General features: G+C 42.6%; 1 protein-coding gene across 1 annotated transcript in view; it reads left to right on the top strand.

The window, feature by feature from the left end:
• Positions 1-6,457: 6,457 nt before the first annotated feature.
• Positions 6,458-17,349, top strand: part of LOC129822288 (serine/threonine-protein kinase ULK2-like) — a 50,026-nt gene continuing 39,134 nt past the window's right edge. The window contains exon 1 of the mRNA XM_055880442.1: positions 6,458-7,791. Coding sequence (XP_055736417.1) covers positions 7,702-7,791 — 90 coding nt within the window. The 5' untranslated portion in view covers positions 6,458-7,701. The remainder of the gene's footprint in view (positions 7,792-17,349) is intronic.

Below are 17,349 nucleotides of genomic sequence, written 5' to 3'. Positions count from 1 at the left end.
GTGCCGGCAGCGAATGGTTGAAACGCATGGAATTGGTTTTACTATCGTTTAAGAGCAGTTGGAGGCCACGGGAGGAGTATTGTATGGCATTGAAGCTCGTTTGGAGGTTAGTTAACACAGTGTCCAAAGAAGGGCCAGATGTATACAGAATGGTGTCGTCTGTGTAGAGGTGGATCAGGGAATCATCAGCAGAAAGAGCGACATCATTGATATATACAGAGAAAAGAGTCGGCCCGAGATTTGAACCCTGTGGTACCCCCATAGAGACTGCCAGAGGTCCGGACAACAGGCCCTCCGATTTGACACACTGAACTCTGTTTGCAAAGTAGTTGGTGAACCAGGCGAGGCAGTCATTTGAGAAACCAAGGCTATTGAGTCTGCCGATAAGAATACAGTGATTGACAGAGTCGAAAGCCTTGGCCAGGTCGATGAAGATGGCTGCACAGTACTGTCTTTTATCGATGGCGGTTATGATATCGTTTAGTACCTTGAGCGTGGCTGATGTGCACCCGTGACCAGCTCGGAAGCCGGATTGCACAGCGGAGAAGGTACGTGGTATTCAAAATGGTCAGTGATTTGTTTATTGACTTCGCTTTCGAAGACTTTAGAAAGGCAGGGCAGGATGGATATAGGTCTATGTCCTCGGCAGCTTTCCAATCTTTAAGGATCTCGGATGATACGAAAGAGAGGTTGAACAGACTGTTAACAGGGGTTGCAACAATGGTGGCGGATAATTTTAGAAAGATAGGGTTGTCTAGCCCAGCTGATTTGTATGGGTCCAGGTTTTGCAGCTCTTTCAGAACATCTGATATCTGGATTTGGGTGAAGGAGAAGGGAGGGAGGATGTGATCTTGTTCTCCATGGACTTTACAGTGTCCCAAAACTTTTTGGAGTTAGAACTACATGATGCAAATTTCTGTTTGAAAAAGCTAGCCTTTGCTTTCCTGACTGACTTCTTGTATTGGGTCCTGACTTCCCTGATCAGTTGCATATCGCGGGGACTATTCAATGCTATTGCAGTCCGCCACAGGATGTTTTTGAGCTGGTCAAGGGCAGTCAGGTCTGGAGTGAACCAAGGGCTATATCTGTTCTTAGTTAAATTTTTTTTGAAAGAGGCATGCTTATTTAAAATGGTGAGGAAATTACATTTAAAGAACGATCAGGCATCCTTGACTGACGGGATGAGGTCAATATCCTTCCAGGATACCTGGGCCAGGTCGATTAGAAAGGCCTGCTCGCAGAAGTGTTTTAGGGAGCGTTTGACAGTGATTAGAGGTGGTGGTTTGACTGCGGACCCATAGCGGATGCAGGCAATTAGGCAGTGATCGCTGAGATCCTGATTGAAAAAAGCAGAGGTGTATTTGGAGGGAAAGTTGGTCAGGATAATATCTATGAGGGTGCCCATGTTTACGGATTTGGGCTTGTATCTGGTGGGTTCCTTGATAGTTTGTGTGAGATTGAGGGCATCTAGCTTAGATTGTAGGAGTGCCTACAATAATAATAAACAGAGAGTAGCAGGAGCATATGTGAAGAGTGTGAAGGAATGTAAATGCGTGTTTTTTTTATTTTACCTTTATTTAACTCGGCAAGTCAGTTAAGAACAAATTATTATTTACAATGACGGCCTACCCCGGCCAAACCCGGACAACGCTGGGCCAATTGTGCGCTGCCCTATGGGACTCCCAATAACGTCCGGTTGTGATACAGCCTGGAACCAATCAAGAGTCTGTAGTGACACCTCTAGCATTGAGATGCACTGCCTTCGACTGCTGCGCCACTCGCGAGCCTATGTGTGTGTGTGTGTGTGTGTGTGTGTGTGTGTGTGTGTGTGTGTGTGTGTGTGTGTGTGTGTGTGTGTGTGTGTGTGTGTGTGTGTGTGTGTGTGTGTGTGTGTGTGTGTGTGTGTGTGTGTGTGTGTGGCGTCAATATGCATGTTGTGTGTTTTGTGTGTGTGTCCGTGTGTGTTGGAGTGTCAGTGTAGCATTTGTGAGTGTATGGTTAGAGTCCAGTGAGTTTACATTGAGCCTGTGCCAGAGAATCATTGCCAAAAATAAATATAAATCATAATAAAATAAGAGGGTCTATACAAATTGTTCGGGTAGGCATTTGATTAACTGTTCAGTAGTCTCATGGTTTGGGGGTAGAAGCAGTTAAGGAGCTTTTTAGGTGCTGGACTTGGTGCTCCTTCTGTTTTGCCATGCGGGAGCAGAGAGAACAGTCTATGACTTGGGTGGCTGGAGTCTTAGACAATTTTTAGGGCATTCCTCTGACACCAACTGGTATTGAGGTCCTGGATGTCATGAAGCTCTGCCCCAGGGATATACAGTACTGGGCCATATGCACTACCCTGTGTAGCGCCTTGTGGTCGGATGCCAAGCAGTTGACATACTAAGCAGTGATGCAACCAGTCAGAATGCTCTTGATGGTGAAGCTTTAGGACTTTTTGAGGATCTGTAGACCCCCTAAAAAAGAACCCAACATAGTGACATATGCTGCCACGTCTGGATTCCCATAGGATCTCTCCTCCACCTTTCAACAGGAGAAGCCTGACAAACATGTCCTTCTTATCAGGATATAGCTTTTTTCAAACAGAAATTTGCATCCTGTGGCACAAACTCCAAAAACTTCTGGGGCCCTGTAAAGTCCATGGAGAATAAGAGCACCTCTTCCCAGCTGCCCACTGCACTGAGGTTAGGAAACACTGTCATCACTGATAAATCTGCAATAATTGAGAATTTAAAAAAGCATTTTTCAATGGCTGGCCATGCTTTCCACCTGGCTACACCTAACCCGGTCAACAGCCCTGCACCCCCCACATGAACTTGCCCAAGCCTCCCCCATTTATCCTTCACCCAAATCCAGATAGCAGATGTTCTGAAAGAACTGCAAAATCTGTCCCCCTACAAATCAGCCGGGCTAGACAATCTGGACCCTCTCTTTCTAAAATGATCCACCGAAATTGTTGCAACCCCTGTTACTAGCCTGTTCAACCTTTCTTTCGTATCATCTGAGATCCCCAAAAATTGGAAAGCTGCCTCGGTCATCCCCCTCTTCAAAGTGGAGACACTCTAGACCCAACCTGCTACAGACCTACAGTATATCTATCCTACCCTGCCTTTCTAAGGTCTTCGAAAGCCAAGTTAACAAACAGATCACCGACCATTTCGAATCCCACCATACCTTCTCCGCTATGCAATCTGGTTTCCGAGCTGGTCATGGGTGCACCTCAGCTACGCTCAAGGTCCTAAACGATATCATAACCGCCATCGATAAAAGACAATACTGTGCAGCTGTATTCATCGACCTGGCCAAGGCTTTCGACTCTGTCAATCACCACATTCTTATCAGCAGACTCAACAGCCTTGGTTTCTCAAATGACTGCCTCGCCTGGTTCACCAACTACTTCTCAGATAGAGTTCAGACTGTCAATTCAGAGGGCCTGTTGTCCGGATCTGTTGCCTACTCTTTTCTTTGTATACATCATTGATGTCGCTCTTGCTGCTGGTGATTCTCTGATCCACCTCTACGCAGACGACACCATTCTGTATACATCTGGCCCTTCTTTGGACACTGTGTTAACAAACCTCCAGACAAGCTTCAATGCCATACAACTCTCCTTCCGTGGCCTCCAACTACTCTCCAACTACTAAAAATAAATACATGCTCTTCAACCGATCGCTGCCTGCACGCCCTCGCCCGCCCGTCTAGCATCTCTACTCTGGACGGTTCTGACTTAGAATATGTGGACAACTACAAATGCCTAGGTGTCTGGTTAGACTGTAAACTCTCCTTCCAAACTCACATTAAGCATCTCCAATCCAAAATTAAATCTAGAATCGGCTTCCTATTTCACAACAAAGCATCCTTCACTCATGCTGCAAAACATACCCTCGTAAAACGGACTATCCTACCGATCCTTGACTCGGGCGATGTCATTTACAAAATAGTCTCCAACACTCTACTCAGCAAATTGGATGATCTATCACAGTGCCATCTGTTTGGTGACCAAAACCCACTGGCTCCAGGTCATCTATAAGCCTTCGCTAGGTAAAGCCCCGCCTTATCTCAGCTCACTGGTCACCATAGCAGGACCCACCCGTAGCACGCGTTCCATCAGGTATATTTCACTGGTCACCCCCAAAGCTAATTCCTCATTCGGCTGCCTTTCCTTCCAGTTCTCTGCTGCCAATGACTGGAACGAACTGCAAAAATCACTGAAGCTGGAGACTCATATCTCCCTCACTGGCTTTAAGCACCAGCTGTCAGAGCAGCTCACAGATCACTGCCCCGGTCATTGCTCATCTGTAAATAGCTCAACCAACTACCTCATCCCCATACTGTTATTTATTTTATTTATTTTGCTCCTTCGCACCCCAGTATCTCTACTTGCACACTCATCTTCTGCACATCTATCACTCCAGTGTTTAATTGCTAAATTGTAATTATTTCGACACTATGGCCTATTTATTTCCTTACAACCCTTGTCCTACCTCATTTGCACACATTGTATATAGACTTTTTCTATTGTATTATTGACTGTATGTTTGTTTGTTCCATGTGTAACTCTGTGTTGTTGTTTGTGTCGCACTGCTTTGCTTTATCTTGGCCAGGTCGCAATTATAAATGAGAACTTGTTCTCAACTAGCCTACCTGGTTAAATAAAGGTGAAATAAAAAATAAATAAGAACAATATATATTTTCCGCCATCACCAAAGGGCTATCCAAGCAATTACAACGGTCCTCAAAGAGCAAGTAACCCAACTAATGTATTGGCCAATTGATTGAATATAATTGCATTGATGGCCGCACTGCCTTTGTTTTCCTGTTAAATTGATGTCCGTTCCTGTGCAGAAATCAAATTAGCATAAACAAATGTAAAATGCTAATGGCTCTCCATTTAGAAACAGCTGTGACATGAATAAGAAGTAAGTGCAATATCTAGAGCAAGTCACACTAATAAACTATAGGCCTGTTTGGTTTATAAATTAATTAAATAATAAAGGATCCAGGAGACTCAGTGACAAGGGAGTCAGCTGTTTTTATTTTTCAAACGCATTCAAGGGATATATGTCATACCTGAATAAATCCAGTAGGGGGGAACATATACAAAGCAAAGGAATGACGGACCAGTCTTGAGCTACAAATAGAGGCCTGAACATAATGTAAATCTCTGGTAGCCTATCACTGTCTCTACTACTCTAACGCTAGATGGGGCTGAACATGCAATGGGGTACCAATACATCATTGGGGTACGTGGGCTTTGGGCTCTGAAATATAATTTCAAAACATAGTGAGATTGGGCTATCATATTACTGTTCACTTTGGGAAGACAATCGATAGGCTATATTTGTTAATGATACTGTAGGCCCATTAAACTCAACTCTGGACCTGTAAACCAGATCCACTGCTTTTGGGAATGGTTCCTCTCTAATCAGGGACTGATTTAGACCTGTGACACCAGGTGGGTGCAATTAATTATCAGAAAACCAGCAGGCTCCGGACCTAGGTAAGATTTGAATACCTCTGATGTAGGCTAATACTTTCATTCATATATCCCAATTATTTGAAGTAGATAATCACTTGGAAATTATTATGTTGTAGTTATACACATGCCGCGTTCAACGAATCAGCAATTCGGACATTTTCAAGTTTCCTAGTTCCAACTAGCACATGAACGCGGCATTTATTTTAAGGGTGTCATAGTCAAACAATTGCAAAGTTTCAGTTTTTTAATCAAACATACCTCGATACTGGTAGATACATACCAGTTAAATGAACAACAAAAATTGTGTAGCCTAAATTATAATCTTTCCTGGACAGACTACGTACATCGATCATATGACCAATTACACGAGACTTTAGTAAAAAAATATATATTGATATTATTCAAATTACAGTAACGAATAAACAAGACATCACTACAATTATATTTTATTCTTATGAAACAAAATAAATCAAAATAATAAAACAAAAAAGGTCAGGGATTGCATTTGTATAAACCTATGGTACAGTTGTAAGAATGAATTTATTTTGTTTTTTGTCATTGACTAAATCTAGATGTTAGTACATTTTCGATTTCAAGCAACAACAAATATATTGCATTTGGGAACAGATTTTAATTATTTTATTTTGTGTATGTAAAATTTACCAGAGAAAATAAAGACATTAACTATTAATTAAGTAGGAGTAGGGGAAACTTTTATACACATTGTTTATGAGTGTGACTCTGTGAAGTTATTTTGGAGCGAGCTAAGTAATTACATGTTTTACTTCATTAATAACAATGAAATATGTCATGTGTTTTTATTCAAATCAAATCAAAGCCACAACACGAGGTTTTAGTTCTGGGTTATCCCAGATGACCTAAATTACGACATCGTGGAACTATCCTTCGTCGCGGAGGGCATATTGCGCATTGATGTAGTCCGCGGAAGGATATGGAATAAAAGATTTGTCACCGTACTCTTTTCGTCATTTGTTATGTATTGACATAGGTAAAGTATGTCAGTAGACAAGGCTGTACCTGGCCAATGTGATTGGAAGGGGAAAGACGAAGCCAAAATAGCAGATTAACTGTATTAAGGGGCATACATTCAATGGTTTTACTTATCGTACGGTAAAGGTGAATTTGAATCGGTTGCCATGTTCTTGCTGACCCAAGTATTTTCTCCCTGTGACTGAGATTTGATGACTAATTATGAAAATCAAGGAATTTGAATAGATGCGATTTGGATAACATTGAAGAGAATCGCACGAACGTCAATGTTTTCCAAGCAGAGAGACGTCTTCTGGATAGAACATCTCACCAGAGGACTATTATGACAGTAAACTGACACACGAATTCTATTGAAACTCAGTAGTGTTGCATGTCATAGCTTTTCAGGAAAATATATGTATTTTAGATGTTCTTGCAATAACCTGCGATAATCGGATCATTGCTAGTTGTGATCTGTCAATTCAATTGATATTCTGTTTAGGTAGCATGTAGCTAACGTTAAAGCTAACTAGCTACTGTATATAAAATGCTGTTTGCATGGTTGTTTGCAAGCAACAATGGGCAACATGACGCATGTCACAGCATGTCACTCTCTGGTTATATAGTAGAAGTGTCTTTGGGTGTTTGAAGCTTTCAATCTATTTATCCAGAATACTTGACATCATGTAGAATGTCAAGCAAAGCAGTTTTGAGCTAATTTGTTTGCTAACTAAATGCACATATAACTAGGTAGCTAGCCAGTGTATAACGTTAGCAATTTGGGTCAGAAAATGACAGCTGGCAGTAGGGACTGACATTGTGTACCTTGGGATTGTGTCCAGTCATGCGTAAAGCTGACTGCATTGTCTGATTGTGGAAATAGTTAAACGTCAAACATTACAGAATCTGTTGTACTTGGCTACTGACAGGAAATAATTTGACACTAGCTCCAGTTTTGCATCCCCTTTTTAAAGGTGATCAGTTATATCATCACATGGCTGTTTCTCAGGCAATATCAAAGGTGGACTGGAATGCACGCTTGTCCTTGTAAAACTGACTTGTATTGTGTAAACGCCACAATCACTAGTTTGCTTGACAGCTAAAGCAACGTTTGGGTGGATACATTGTTGCACCAGGGTTCTCATATCAAAAGAGCATCCTTCAACGTGCCTCACTGAAGAAAGAACCTTTCCACACCTGACCTAAATTGGACAGTTACTTTGACAATGGAGACGGTTGGAGACTTTGAATACAGCAGAAAGGACTTGGTGGGACATGGGGCTTTCGCTGTGGTGTTCAAAGGAAGGCACAGAAAGGTAACTATCTGAAACATAAAAGGTCTGCATCTCCATCTTTCCCATTGCTTTGCTTGCACCCTCCCTCTCCTCTTTTTTTCTCTCCATGATGTTATGTGAGAGTAGTGACGTTTATATAAATCTAGGTCAGTGGCATTGTACTGCAATAAATAAACTGTAATTTGGCATCATTTTGTTTAGTTTTCCTTCAACTAACTAGACATAAATATTAGTTACGATAATGATGCAAAAAAATTGCAGTTAAATCCATTCTATCCATTCATAGTCTTCACTGTATTCAAATATAACAATGTTATATACATGTTTGATCATGCATGTTATTGTGTTTCATAAGCCTCGATCATGTGATGTTGTGCAATCTTGCATTATGGTCTGGCACTGGGTGCAGAGAGATGCGAGCCATTCATTCATGAAACGGATGACTCATACAGCAGTGAATAGCTCGCTGACGTAGCCAGCCAGCCTAGATAAGGAGGAAAAGGAGCATGTCTGCTTGTTTTTCCTCAAGGTCTTCCTTCTCCATCTTCAGTCATGATATGAGCAATAGTCTACATATCAATGTAATCCTTTTTTTATATCAACAATGGAATGCGATGATACAGTCTAGTGATGATACATTCATCATATTAGCTTGATTGGCCACACACTCGCAGTGATAACAAAGCATCTTGACTGACTGACAGGACTGTGGTGACTGTCCATGATGGGAATGTGGACCAAACAGTGTTCTGTTGATCAAGGTGCAGCTGAAGGACGGTCAGAGAGGAGAGAATGTTATATATTTCTGAGCCTGCTCCACATCTATGTCACTGTGTGATGCATCCAGGGATTATGTCACCATGCTACCCTATTGCCACTGTGTAGTGTACAGTATTGTATTAATGTATTCTATGAGAGCAGAACATCAGTATGCAAAGATTCATAATACAGTAGGTAGCTACTCCAATGGTGAAGATATGTCAACATTAAGAAAATATGGATACAATAACAGGGGTGTTAAACTCAAATTCACACACGAGCCATATTGATAAAACAAGGAATTTGCGGGCCAGACATTTTACATGAAAGGGATGATGTCATCATGCTACCCTATTGCCACTGTGCAGTATCAAACTTTATTTGTCACATGCGCCGAATACAACAAGTGTAGACTTTACCGTGAAATGCTTACTTGCAAGCCCTTAACCAACTGCAGTTCAAGAAGAAGAAAATATTTACCACGTAGACTATAATAAGAATAACAATAACGAGGCTAAATACAGGGGGTACTGAGTCAGAGCGCGGGGGTACAGGCTAGGTGAGGTAATCTGTACATGTAGGTGGGGGCGAAGTGACTATGCATAGGTAACAAACAAACACCGAGTTGCAGCAGTGTACAAAAGGGAGGGGGTTCAATGTAAATTGTCCAGTGGCGATTTTATGAATTGTTCAGCAGTCATGGCTTGGGGGTAGAAGCTGCTGAGGAGCCTTTTGGTCCTAGACTTGCCGTGCGGTAGCAGACAAAACAATATAACTTGGGTGGCTGGAGTCTCTGACAATTTTATGGGATTTCCTCTGACACCGCCTATTATATAGGTCCTGGATGGCAGGGAGCTTGGCCCCAGTGATGCACTGGGCCGTTCGCACTACCGTCTGTTGCTCCATATGGTCAGATGCCGAGCAGTTGCCATACCAGGCGGTGAGGCAACTGGACAGGATGCTCTCGATGGTGCAGCTGTAGAACCTTTTGAGGATCTGGGGACCCATGCCAAATCTTTTCAGTCTCCTGAGGGGGAAAAGGTTTTGTTGTGCCCTCTTCACAACTGTCTTGGTATGTTTGGACCATGATACTTCGTTGGTGATGTGGACACCCAGGAACTTGAAACTTTCGACCCGCTCCACTACAGCCCCGTCGATGGTAATGGTGGTCTGTTCGGCCTGCCATTTCCTGTAGTCCACGATCAGCTCCTTTGTCTTGCTCACGTTGAGGGAGAGGTTGTTGTCCTGGCGCCACACTACCAGTTTTCTGACCTCCCTATAGGCCGTCTCATCGTTGTCACTGTTGTGTCCTCAGCAAACTTAATGATGGTGTTGGAGTCGTGTTTGGCCACGCAGTCGTGGTTGAACAGGGAGTACAAGAGGGGACTAAGTACACACCCCTGAGGGGCCCCAGTGCTAAGGATCAGCGTGGCAGATGTGTTGTTGCCTACTCTTACGACCTGGGGGCAGCCCGTCAGGAAGTCCAGGATCCAGTTGCAGAGAGAGGTGTTTAGTCCCATGATCCGTAGCTTAGTGATGAGCTTTGTGGGCACTATGGTGTTGAACGCTGAGCTGTAGTCAATGAACATTCTCACATAGGTGTTCCTTTTGTCCAGGTGAGAAAGGGTAGTGTGGATTGCAACTGAGATTGCGTCATCTGTTGGGGCGGTATGCGAATTGGAGTGGGTCTAGGGTGTCTGGGAGGATGCTGTTGATGTGAGCCATGACCTCCCATCATTTAGGCAGGTTACCTTCGCTTCCTTGGGCACAGGGACTATGGTGGTCTGCTTGAAACATGTAGGTATTATAGACTTGGTCAGGAAGAGGTTGAAAATGTCAATGTCACTGTGAGCCGATGTCATCGATGCATGATGTCATCGATGCACTTATTGATGAAGCCGATGACTGAGGTGGTGTATTCCTCAATGCCATTGGATGAATCCCGGAACATATTCCAGTCTGTGCTAGCAAAACAGTCCTGTAGCGTAGCATCTGCTTCATCTGACCACTTCCGTATTGAGCGAGTCACTGGTACTTCTTGCTTGAGTTTTTGCTTGTTAAGCAGGAATCAGGAGGATAGAATTATGGTCAGATTTGCCAAATGGAGGGTGGGGGAGAGCTATGAATGTATCTCTGTGTGTGGAGTAAAGGTGATCTAGGATTTATTTTTTTCCTTGGTTGCACGTGTGACATGCTGTAAAAATTTGGTAAAACTGATTTAATTTTGCCTGCATTAAAGTCCCCAGCCACTAGGAGCGCCGCTTCTGGGTGAGCGTTTTCTTCTTTGCTTATGGCCTGGAGTTGGTTGAGGGAGCTTTGTGGTGGTAAATAGATGGCTACAAATAATACAAATGAGAAATCTCTTGGTAGATAGTGTGGTCTACAGCTTATCATAAGGTACTCTACCTCAGGCTAGCAATACCTTGAGACTTCTTTAATATTAGACATCGCGCACCAGCTGTTATTGACAAAATAACACACACCCCCACCCCTTGTCTTACCAGAGGGAGTGTCTGTTCTGCCAGTGCATGGAAAATCCCGCTAGCTCTATATTGTCCGTATCTTCGTTCAGCCACGTCTCGGTGAAACATAAGATGTTACAGTTTTTAATGTCCTGTTGGTAGGATAATCTTAATCGTAGGTCATCAATTTTATTTTAGAATGATTGCACGTTAGCAAGAGAAATGGAAGGCAATAGGAGTTTACTCGCTCGCCGCCGGATTCTCAGAAGGGTGCCTGATCTGCGGCCTCTTTTCTGGCGTCTTTTCTTCACGCAAAAGGTGTGGATCTGGGCCTGTTCCAGTGAAAGCTGGATATCCTTCTTGTAGGACTCGTTAAAGGAAAACGTTTCTTCCAGTCCCCAGTGAGTAGTCGCTTTTCTGATGTCCAGAAGTTATTTTCGGTCATAAGAGACAGTAGCAGCAACATTATGTACACAATAAATAAAAAAAGAAGTTACACAAAATGCAAAAAAATAGCACAATTGGTTGGGAGAATGTAAAACGTCAGCCGTGTTCTTCGGTGCCATCACAATCAACAGTATTGAATTATTCTGTGTGAGCAGAATATCAGTATGCAAAGATTATGAATCGGTACCTACGCCAATGGTTAAGGTACTGTACTGTATGTCAACGTTAAGAAAATATGGATACTATAGCAGGGGTGTCAAACTCAATCTGCTATATTGATAAAACATAAGGAATTTGCGGGCTAGACATTTTACAAAAAAAACATGCATACAACTTCGACCCAACTCTGGCCATTGTTTTTATTTATTTATTTTAATTTTAAACATCTCCCTTTTTATAATGTCCACTTATGTACATAGGATGCTGTATATAGCCCTTTAACATATTAAAACAAAGATATAAATAACATTTGTCCAGCCTTTGCTGCTATGCTTACAGATGTGCATAATATGCTGCGACCCTAATCAAAAAGTATTGAATAACTCCAAATAACGTTGCTAGGTTGTTGTAACATTTTAACTTGAAACTTTTTTTTGCACTGCATGGATCACCAGTGCTGTTGAATGCAGCATTGATGTATGGTGCACTCAAAATGTATTACTTTGAGTATCCAGCCTAGGCTACTGCTCAAGTGTTTTTGTAATAGGTCTTCATGTTTTGCATCTGCATGGCGTTTTGTTGCAGGTTTAGTTTTTTGGTTATTAGTTGTCACATTTTAAAAACCAAAGCCAGACTGCAACATTTAACACTGAACAGAAATATTAACGCAACATGTAAAGTGTTTGTACCATGTTTCATGAGCTGAAATAAGACCACAGAAATGTTCCATATACACAAAAATAGTATTTCTCTCATTCTGTACACAACATTTTTTTTTACATCCTTGTTAGTGACCACCTGACAGGTGTGGCATATCAAGAAGCTAATTAAACAGTGTGATCATTACAAAGGTGCACCTTGTGCCTGGGACAATAAAAGGCCACTCAAAAATGTGCAGTTTTGTCACACAACCCAATACCACAGATGTGTCAAGCTGAGGGAGTGTGCAATTGGCATGCTGACTGCAGGAATGTCCACCAGAGCGGTTGCCAGAGAATTGAATGTTAATTTCTCGACCATAAACCGCCTCCAATGTCGTTTTTCGAGAATTTAGCCGTACCTACAACCGGCCTCACAACTGCAGACCACGTGTAACCACGCCAGCCCAGGACCTCCACATCTGGCTTCTTCACGCGGGAGTGTCTGAGACCAGCGTGTATGGCATCGTGTGGGCGAGCGGTTTGCTGATGTCATCCTTGTGAACAGGGTGCCCCATGGTGGGGTTATAGTATGGGCAGGCATAAGCTACGGACAATGAACACAATTTAATTTTATTGATGACAATTTGAATGGACAGAGGTTCTGATCCCACGCCCCAACCTTTTTTCAACCTTAAAGTATCTGTGACCAATAGATGCATATCTGTATGTCCAGTTATGTGCAATCCATAAATTAGAGCCTAATTAATATATTTAAATTGACTGATTTACATAAGAACTGTAACTCAGTAAAATCTTTGAAATTGTTGCATGTTGCGTTTATATTTGTTCAGTGTAGTAGTCTAGCTAGGACTGTGGCATGTGTCTGTACACTTTCCCTCCACTGTGGACACACGAAAGCAGCGTGATGACTTTCAATTAATTGACGCAAGCGCATCAGGCTGTCATTTCATAAAGTAGATGACTCAACTGTTGACTCATTTATACTCATTGTGTGTCCTATTGTCCTTTAGTAGTAACTTATACCTGTGTGTGAATCCTTTATCTTGTAACTTTTTGACAACCAAGATAAAATTCTGTGTGCTACAGCAATGAACTGTTAGAACCAACACTTGGCATGGACATTTAGTCTACAACAGTTTAAACTTTCGGTCTGGTAGAAGATTAGGTCATTGGCATTCATGATGATACAGCGCACTGGCTAGCTTGTGGGTGGGTGTGTGTGGGTCTGGGAGAAGAGGTGTGTGTGTGACAATGCACTACCGGTTGGCGTGCAGCACGTTGGTAGTGCCTGCTGGGACTTGTAGTGCAGTGCATCGCGTATGGAAGCGGTCCGAAATGAATTGACAACCCAAATCACTGTGGGCCGGATAGAAATGTGTCATGGGCCGGGTTCTGCATGCGGGCCTTATGTTTGACACGTGCGTTATAGGAACACCTACATTATAGTGTCATAGCTGGGTTGACATGGTAACACCATAGTATTGTACATTTCACTGTTATTGAGGAGCCTGAGCTGGGGTGTAGCTTATGTTCATACTGTACCTAGCCCTATGCGTTTGTCTGTGACCAGAACACAGCAGCTAAATTTAGTGTACATTTGAAGCTGTGTGACGTTCTTGAGCTGGTTAAAATGTAAGCACCAATAACATCCTATTCTGTCTGTCCTCCATCTCCTAGCCTAGGTGGAAATAATCCTATAAATAGAAGGCATGCCGATGCAGGGTTATAAATGTTCCAATCACATGATGCCAGGTCCACTTTTAACAGGGCTGATGAATTGCCTCATCTTTTAAGCATCCTGCTGCAGTTTGAACTAGCCCTGCTGTCACTGTTTAGACCAGAGATGGGCAATTTTGATGGGGTGGGGGCCACCAAAAAATCTGAACACATCATGAGGGGCCACAGTTACTCGCTGGTCTGTGTACCGCATCCATAACCCCTACCCCCCCAAATTGCCAGCAAACATTTTTGCCCCCCCCCCCCCCTTGGTTTGATAGCGGAGAGACAGCAGGTAATTCGACCATAATGGCAAGTTTAGATAGCTGGCTGCAAAACTAATTTAGCAATCAAACCAATTTTAGCTGACATGGGCTAAATGACTGTCACTGTCAGTGACGTACAGTGTAGAGGTCGTTTAATTAGGGCCGATTTCAAGTTTTCATAACAATCGGAAATCAGATTTTTTTTTACACCTTTATTTAACTAGGCAAGTCAGTTAAGAACACATTCTTATTTTCAATGACGGCCTAGGAACGGTGGGTTAACTGCCTTGTTCAGGGGTAGAACGACAGATTTTTACCTTGTCAGCTCAGGGATTCAATCTTGCAACCTCACGGTTAACTAGTCCAACGCTCTGGCTTGGTTTTTGCTCTGACATGCACTGTCAACTGTGGGCTCTTATATAGACATTTTTGCCTTTCCAAGTCATGTCCAATCAATTGAATTTACCACAGGTGGACTCCAAAACAAGAAACATCTCAAGGATGACCAATAGAAACAGGATGCACCTGAGCTCAATTTCGAGTCTCATAGCAAAGTGTCTGAATATTTATGCAAATAAGTTGTTTATATTTATCTTTAATACATTTGCAAAAATAAAAACATTATTGGGTATTGTGTGTAGATTGCTGAGGATATATATATATATTTTAGAATAAGGCTGTAACGTAACAAAATGTGTAAATGTCAAGGGGTCTGAATACTTTCCGAAGGCACTGTACTTAACAAGAGAAAATGCTAATGGACATCCAAATTTAGAAATTGCACCTGATGTATTGTAACTTGCAACAGTAAGTTGAGACCCCGAATTAGTTCCTAAATTGGAAATTGATCCGAGGGCTTTCATGCGGCCCACTCACTACAGATACACGTGCATGTATGAACATCTTTAGTCATTATTGTCTCTCACTTTGTCTCCTGTGATCTATTCACTAAGTCCTGCAGTTTGAACTAGCCATGCCGTCACTATTGAGATCACATATGCATTTGCCTGTTGTATTTTCTTTGTCTTACACAGTGTAGTCAGGGCGGCAGATAGCCTAGTGGTTAAGAGCGTTGGGACAGTAGCTGAAAAGTTGCGGGTTCGAATCCTAGAGTGAAAAATCTGTCGACGTCCCCTGGAGCACAAATTATTATCTACAATGACGGCCAAACCCAGACGATCCTGGGCCAATTGTGCGCCGCCCTATGGGACTCCCAATGACGGCCGGTTGTGATACAGCCTGGAATCAAACCAGGGTCTGTAGTGATGCCTCTAGCACTGAGATGCAGTGCCTTAGACCACTGTGCCACTCGGGAGCCTCATTGGGCTATACCTGCTGAAAGGGGCTTACAATAGATTTTATTTAGATTGTTCTGGTTCAACGTCAGCAATAGTTTTGGTAGTTTTGCTTTAAACAATCAGTGTATATGGTAATTTTAAGATAAAGGGTAAAGTTGATAATGCCATAGCTAATTTGTGTAAATGATAAATATTGATATATTACTAGCTCAAACTTTTAATCTGCAAAAACAAGTTAATTAGTAGGTGATGGTGATTTAGTCAGCTCAGACAGATCCAGCTAAGAGAGGCCCAGCTCATGAGCTCCATCAGCAGAAGATTTTAATTTAGAATGGAAAAGGTATGTTTGTGCATCGTATCGCATCAAACTGAATGACATCAATTAATTCTCTAGTCAAACCGAATCGCACCAAATCATTTCAAACCAAAACATATTGTTCCCGTATTGTATCGGAGCCCATGTGTCTAGATGTGTATTGAATCGCCTTGACAGGGAGTGGTGCCCATCCCTATGTTGCTGACATTAAAGGCTTCCACATGCTTTGGTTCGGCTGGCACCTAATAGTTGAACCGAACGGGTGTGCTCACATACTCCCTTAAAAGACCTTCACTTGAAAAACAAGATAAAAAAACAGCAATAGTCCATCTTGAGGCACCGGAGCCATTATGCACTTCCTCAAATTAATTTAAGATAACTGAAGAAATTGGCAGAGGAGATCTTAGTTGTGCAATTTTACATCTAACTAATAAAAAAAAGTCCAATGGAAAGTACTTACTTTGCCCTTCAGTCTCTGATTGTCTGTGTCATCATAGCAGGAGCATGGTCATTAACTTGATTTGGTGCAAACAATACCCACCACCCTCTGCTCAGCATTACACCATAGGCCGATGGGGTGATTCTATTGAATGGGGTTTCTGTTTTCTGCACTGCCCCGGTATATGTCACGGTTGGCTGGGGCATGCTGTCATGTGCTGCCTCCCTGTGCTAACTACCAGTAGAACCCTGCCTAGCGGCAGAGGCAATTGAAACACAGAATTAAAACCTCTCCTATTAACCTAGATTCATATGGAAAGCAGCAGCCCTTTTTATTCATAGAATTCCTCTCGGAAAGTCTTACAATGCACCATCCATTCCACCTAGCCTCCATGCCTCCTCCACACCATCCATTCCACCTAGCCTCCATGCCTCCTCCACACCATCCATTCCACCTAGCCTCCATGCCTCCTCCACACCATCCATTCCACCTAGCCTCCATGCCTCCTCCACACCATCCATTCCACCTAGCCTCCATGCCTCCTCCACACCATCCATTCCACCTAACAATTTAGGCTAGTTGTGGTCATTGTCTAAGCTCAGTGTCTCTAGCTCAAGGGCAAATAAATCAAGCATTTTGAGTCATGTGAGCTTGAATAGTGATTTTTTTACAAGCTACTCAGTCACACTAAGGGCTCATGTGAGTAAAGAAAGCATGGAAACGGTATCTCTAAACTTGAGTAGAAAATAGGTCTCTCGCTCAGGTTTTAGTGGAAGTGGGATACCTTGCATGATAACTCAGTGTTCTAGTATTCTTTTGACTGTTTTGTCATTCAGTGTTACAGAGGCCTATCTGATTGAAACCCGAGAAACCTGTGTTGATTTAATGTCTAAGATGTCCTCTCTTCCCCCACATCTCTCTCTCACAAACAATGATGCACACAAAGCAATTAAAGGCCAGCTGGCCTAGGCTTTACACACACGCATGTACAAACACTTCCCTTAACATTAGTGTGAGTGATGGGGGAACTGAACACATCTAAAGAGATTTTAACT

This window comes from Salvelinus fontinalis, chromosome 24 (genome assembly GCF_029448725.1).
Source record: "Salvelinus fontinalis isolate EN_2023a chromosome 24, ASM2944872v1, whole genome shotgun sequence".
NCBI lineage: Eukaryota > Metazoa > Chordata > Actinopteri > Salmoniformes > Salmonidae > Salvelinus > Salvelinus fontinalis.
Note: the sequence above shows the minus strand (reverse complement) of the source record. Positions and strands in the feature narration are given on the sequence as shown.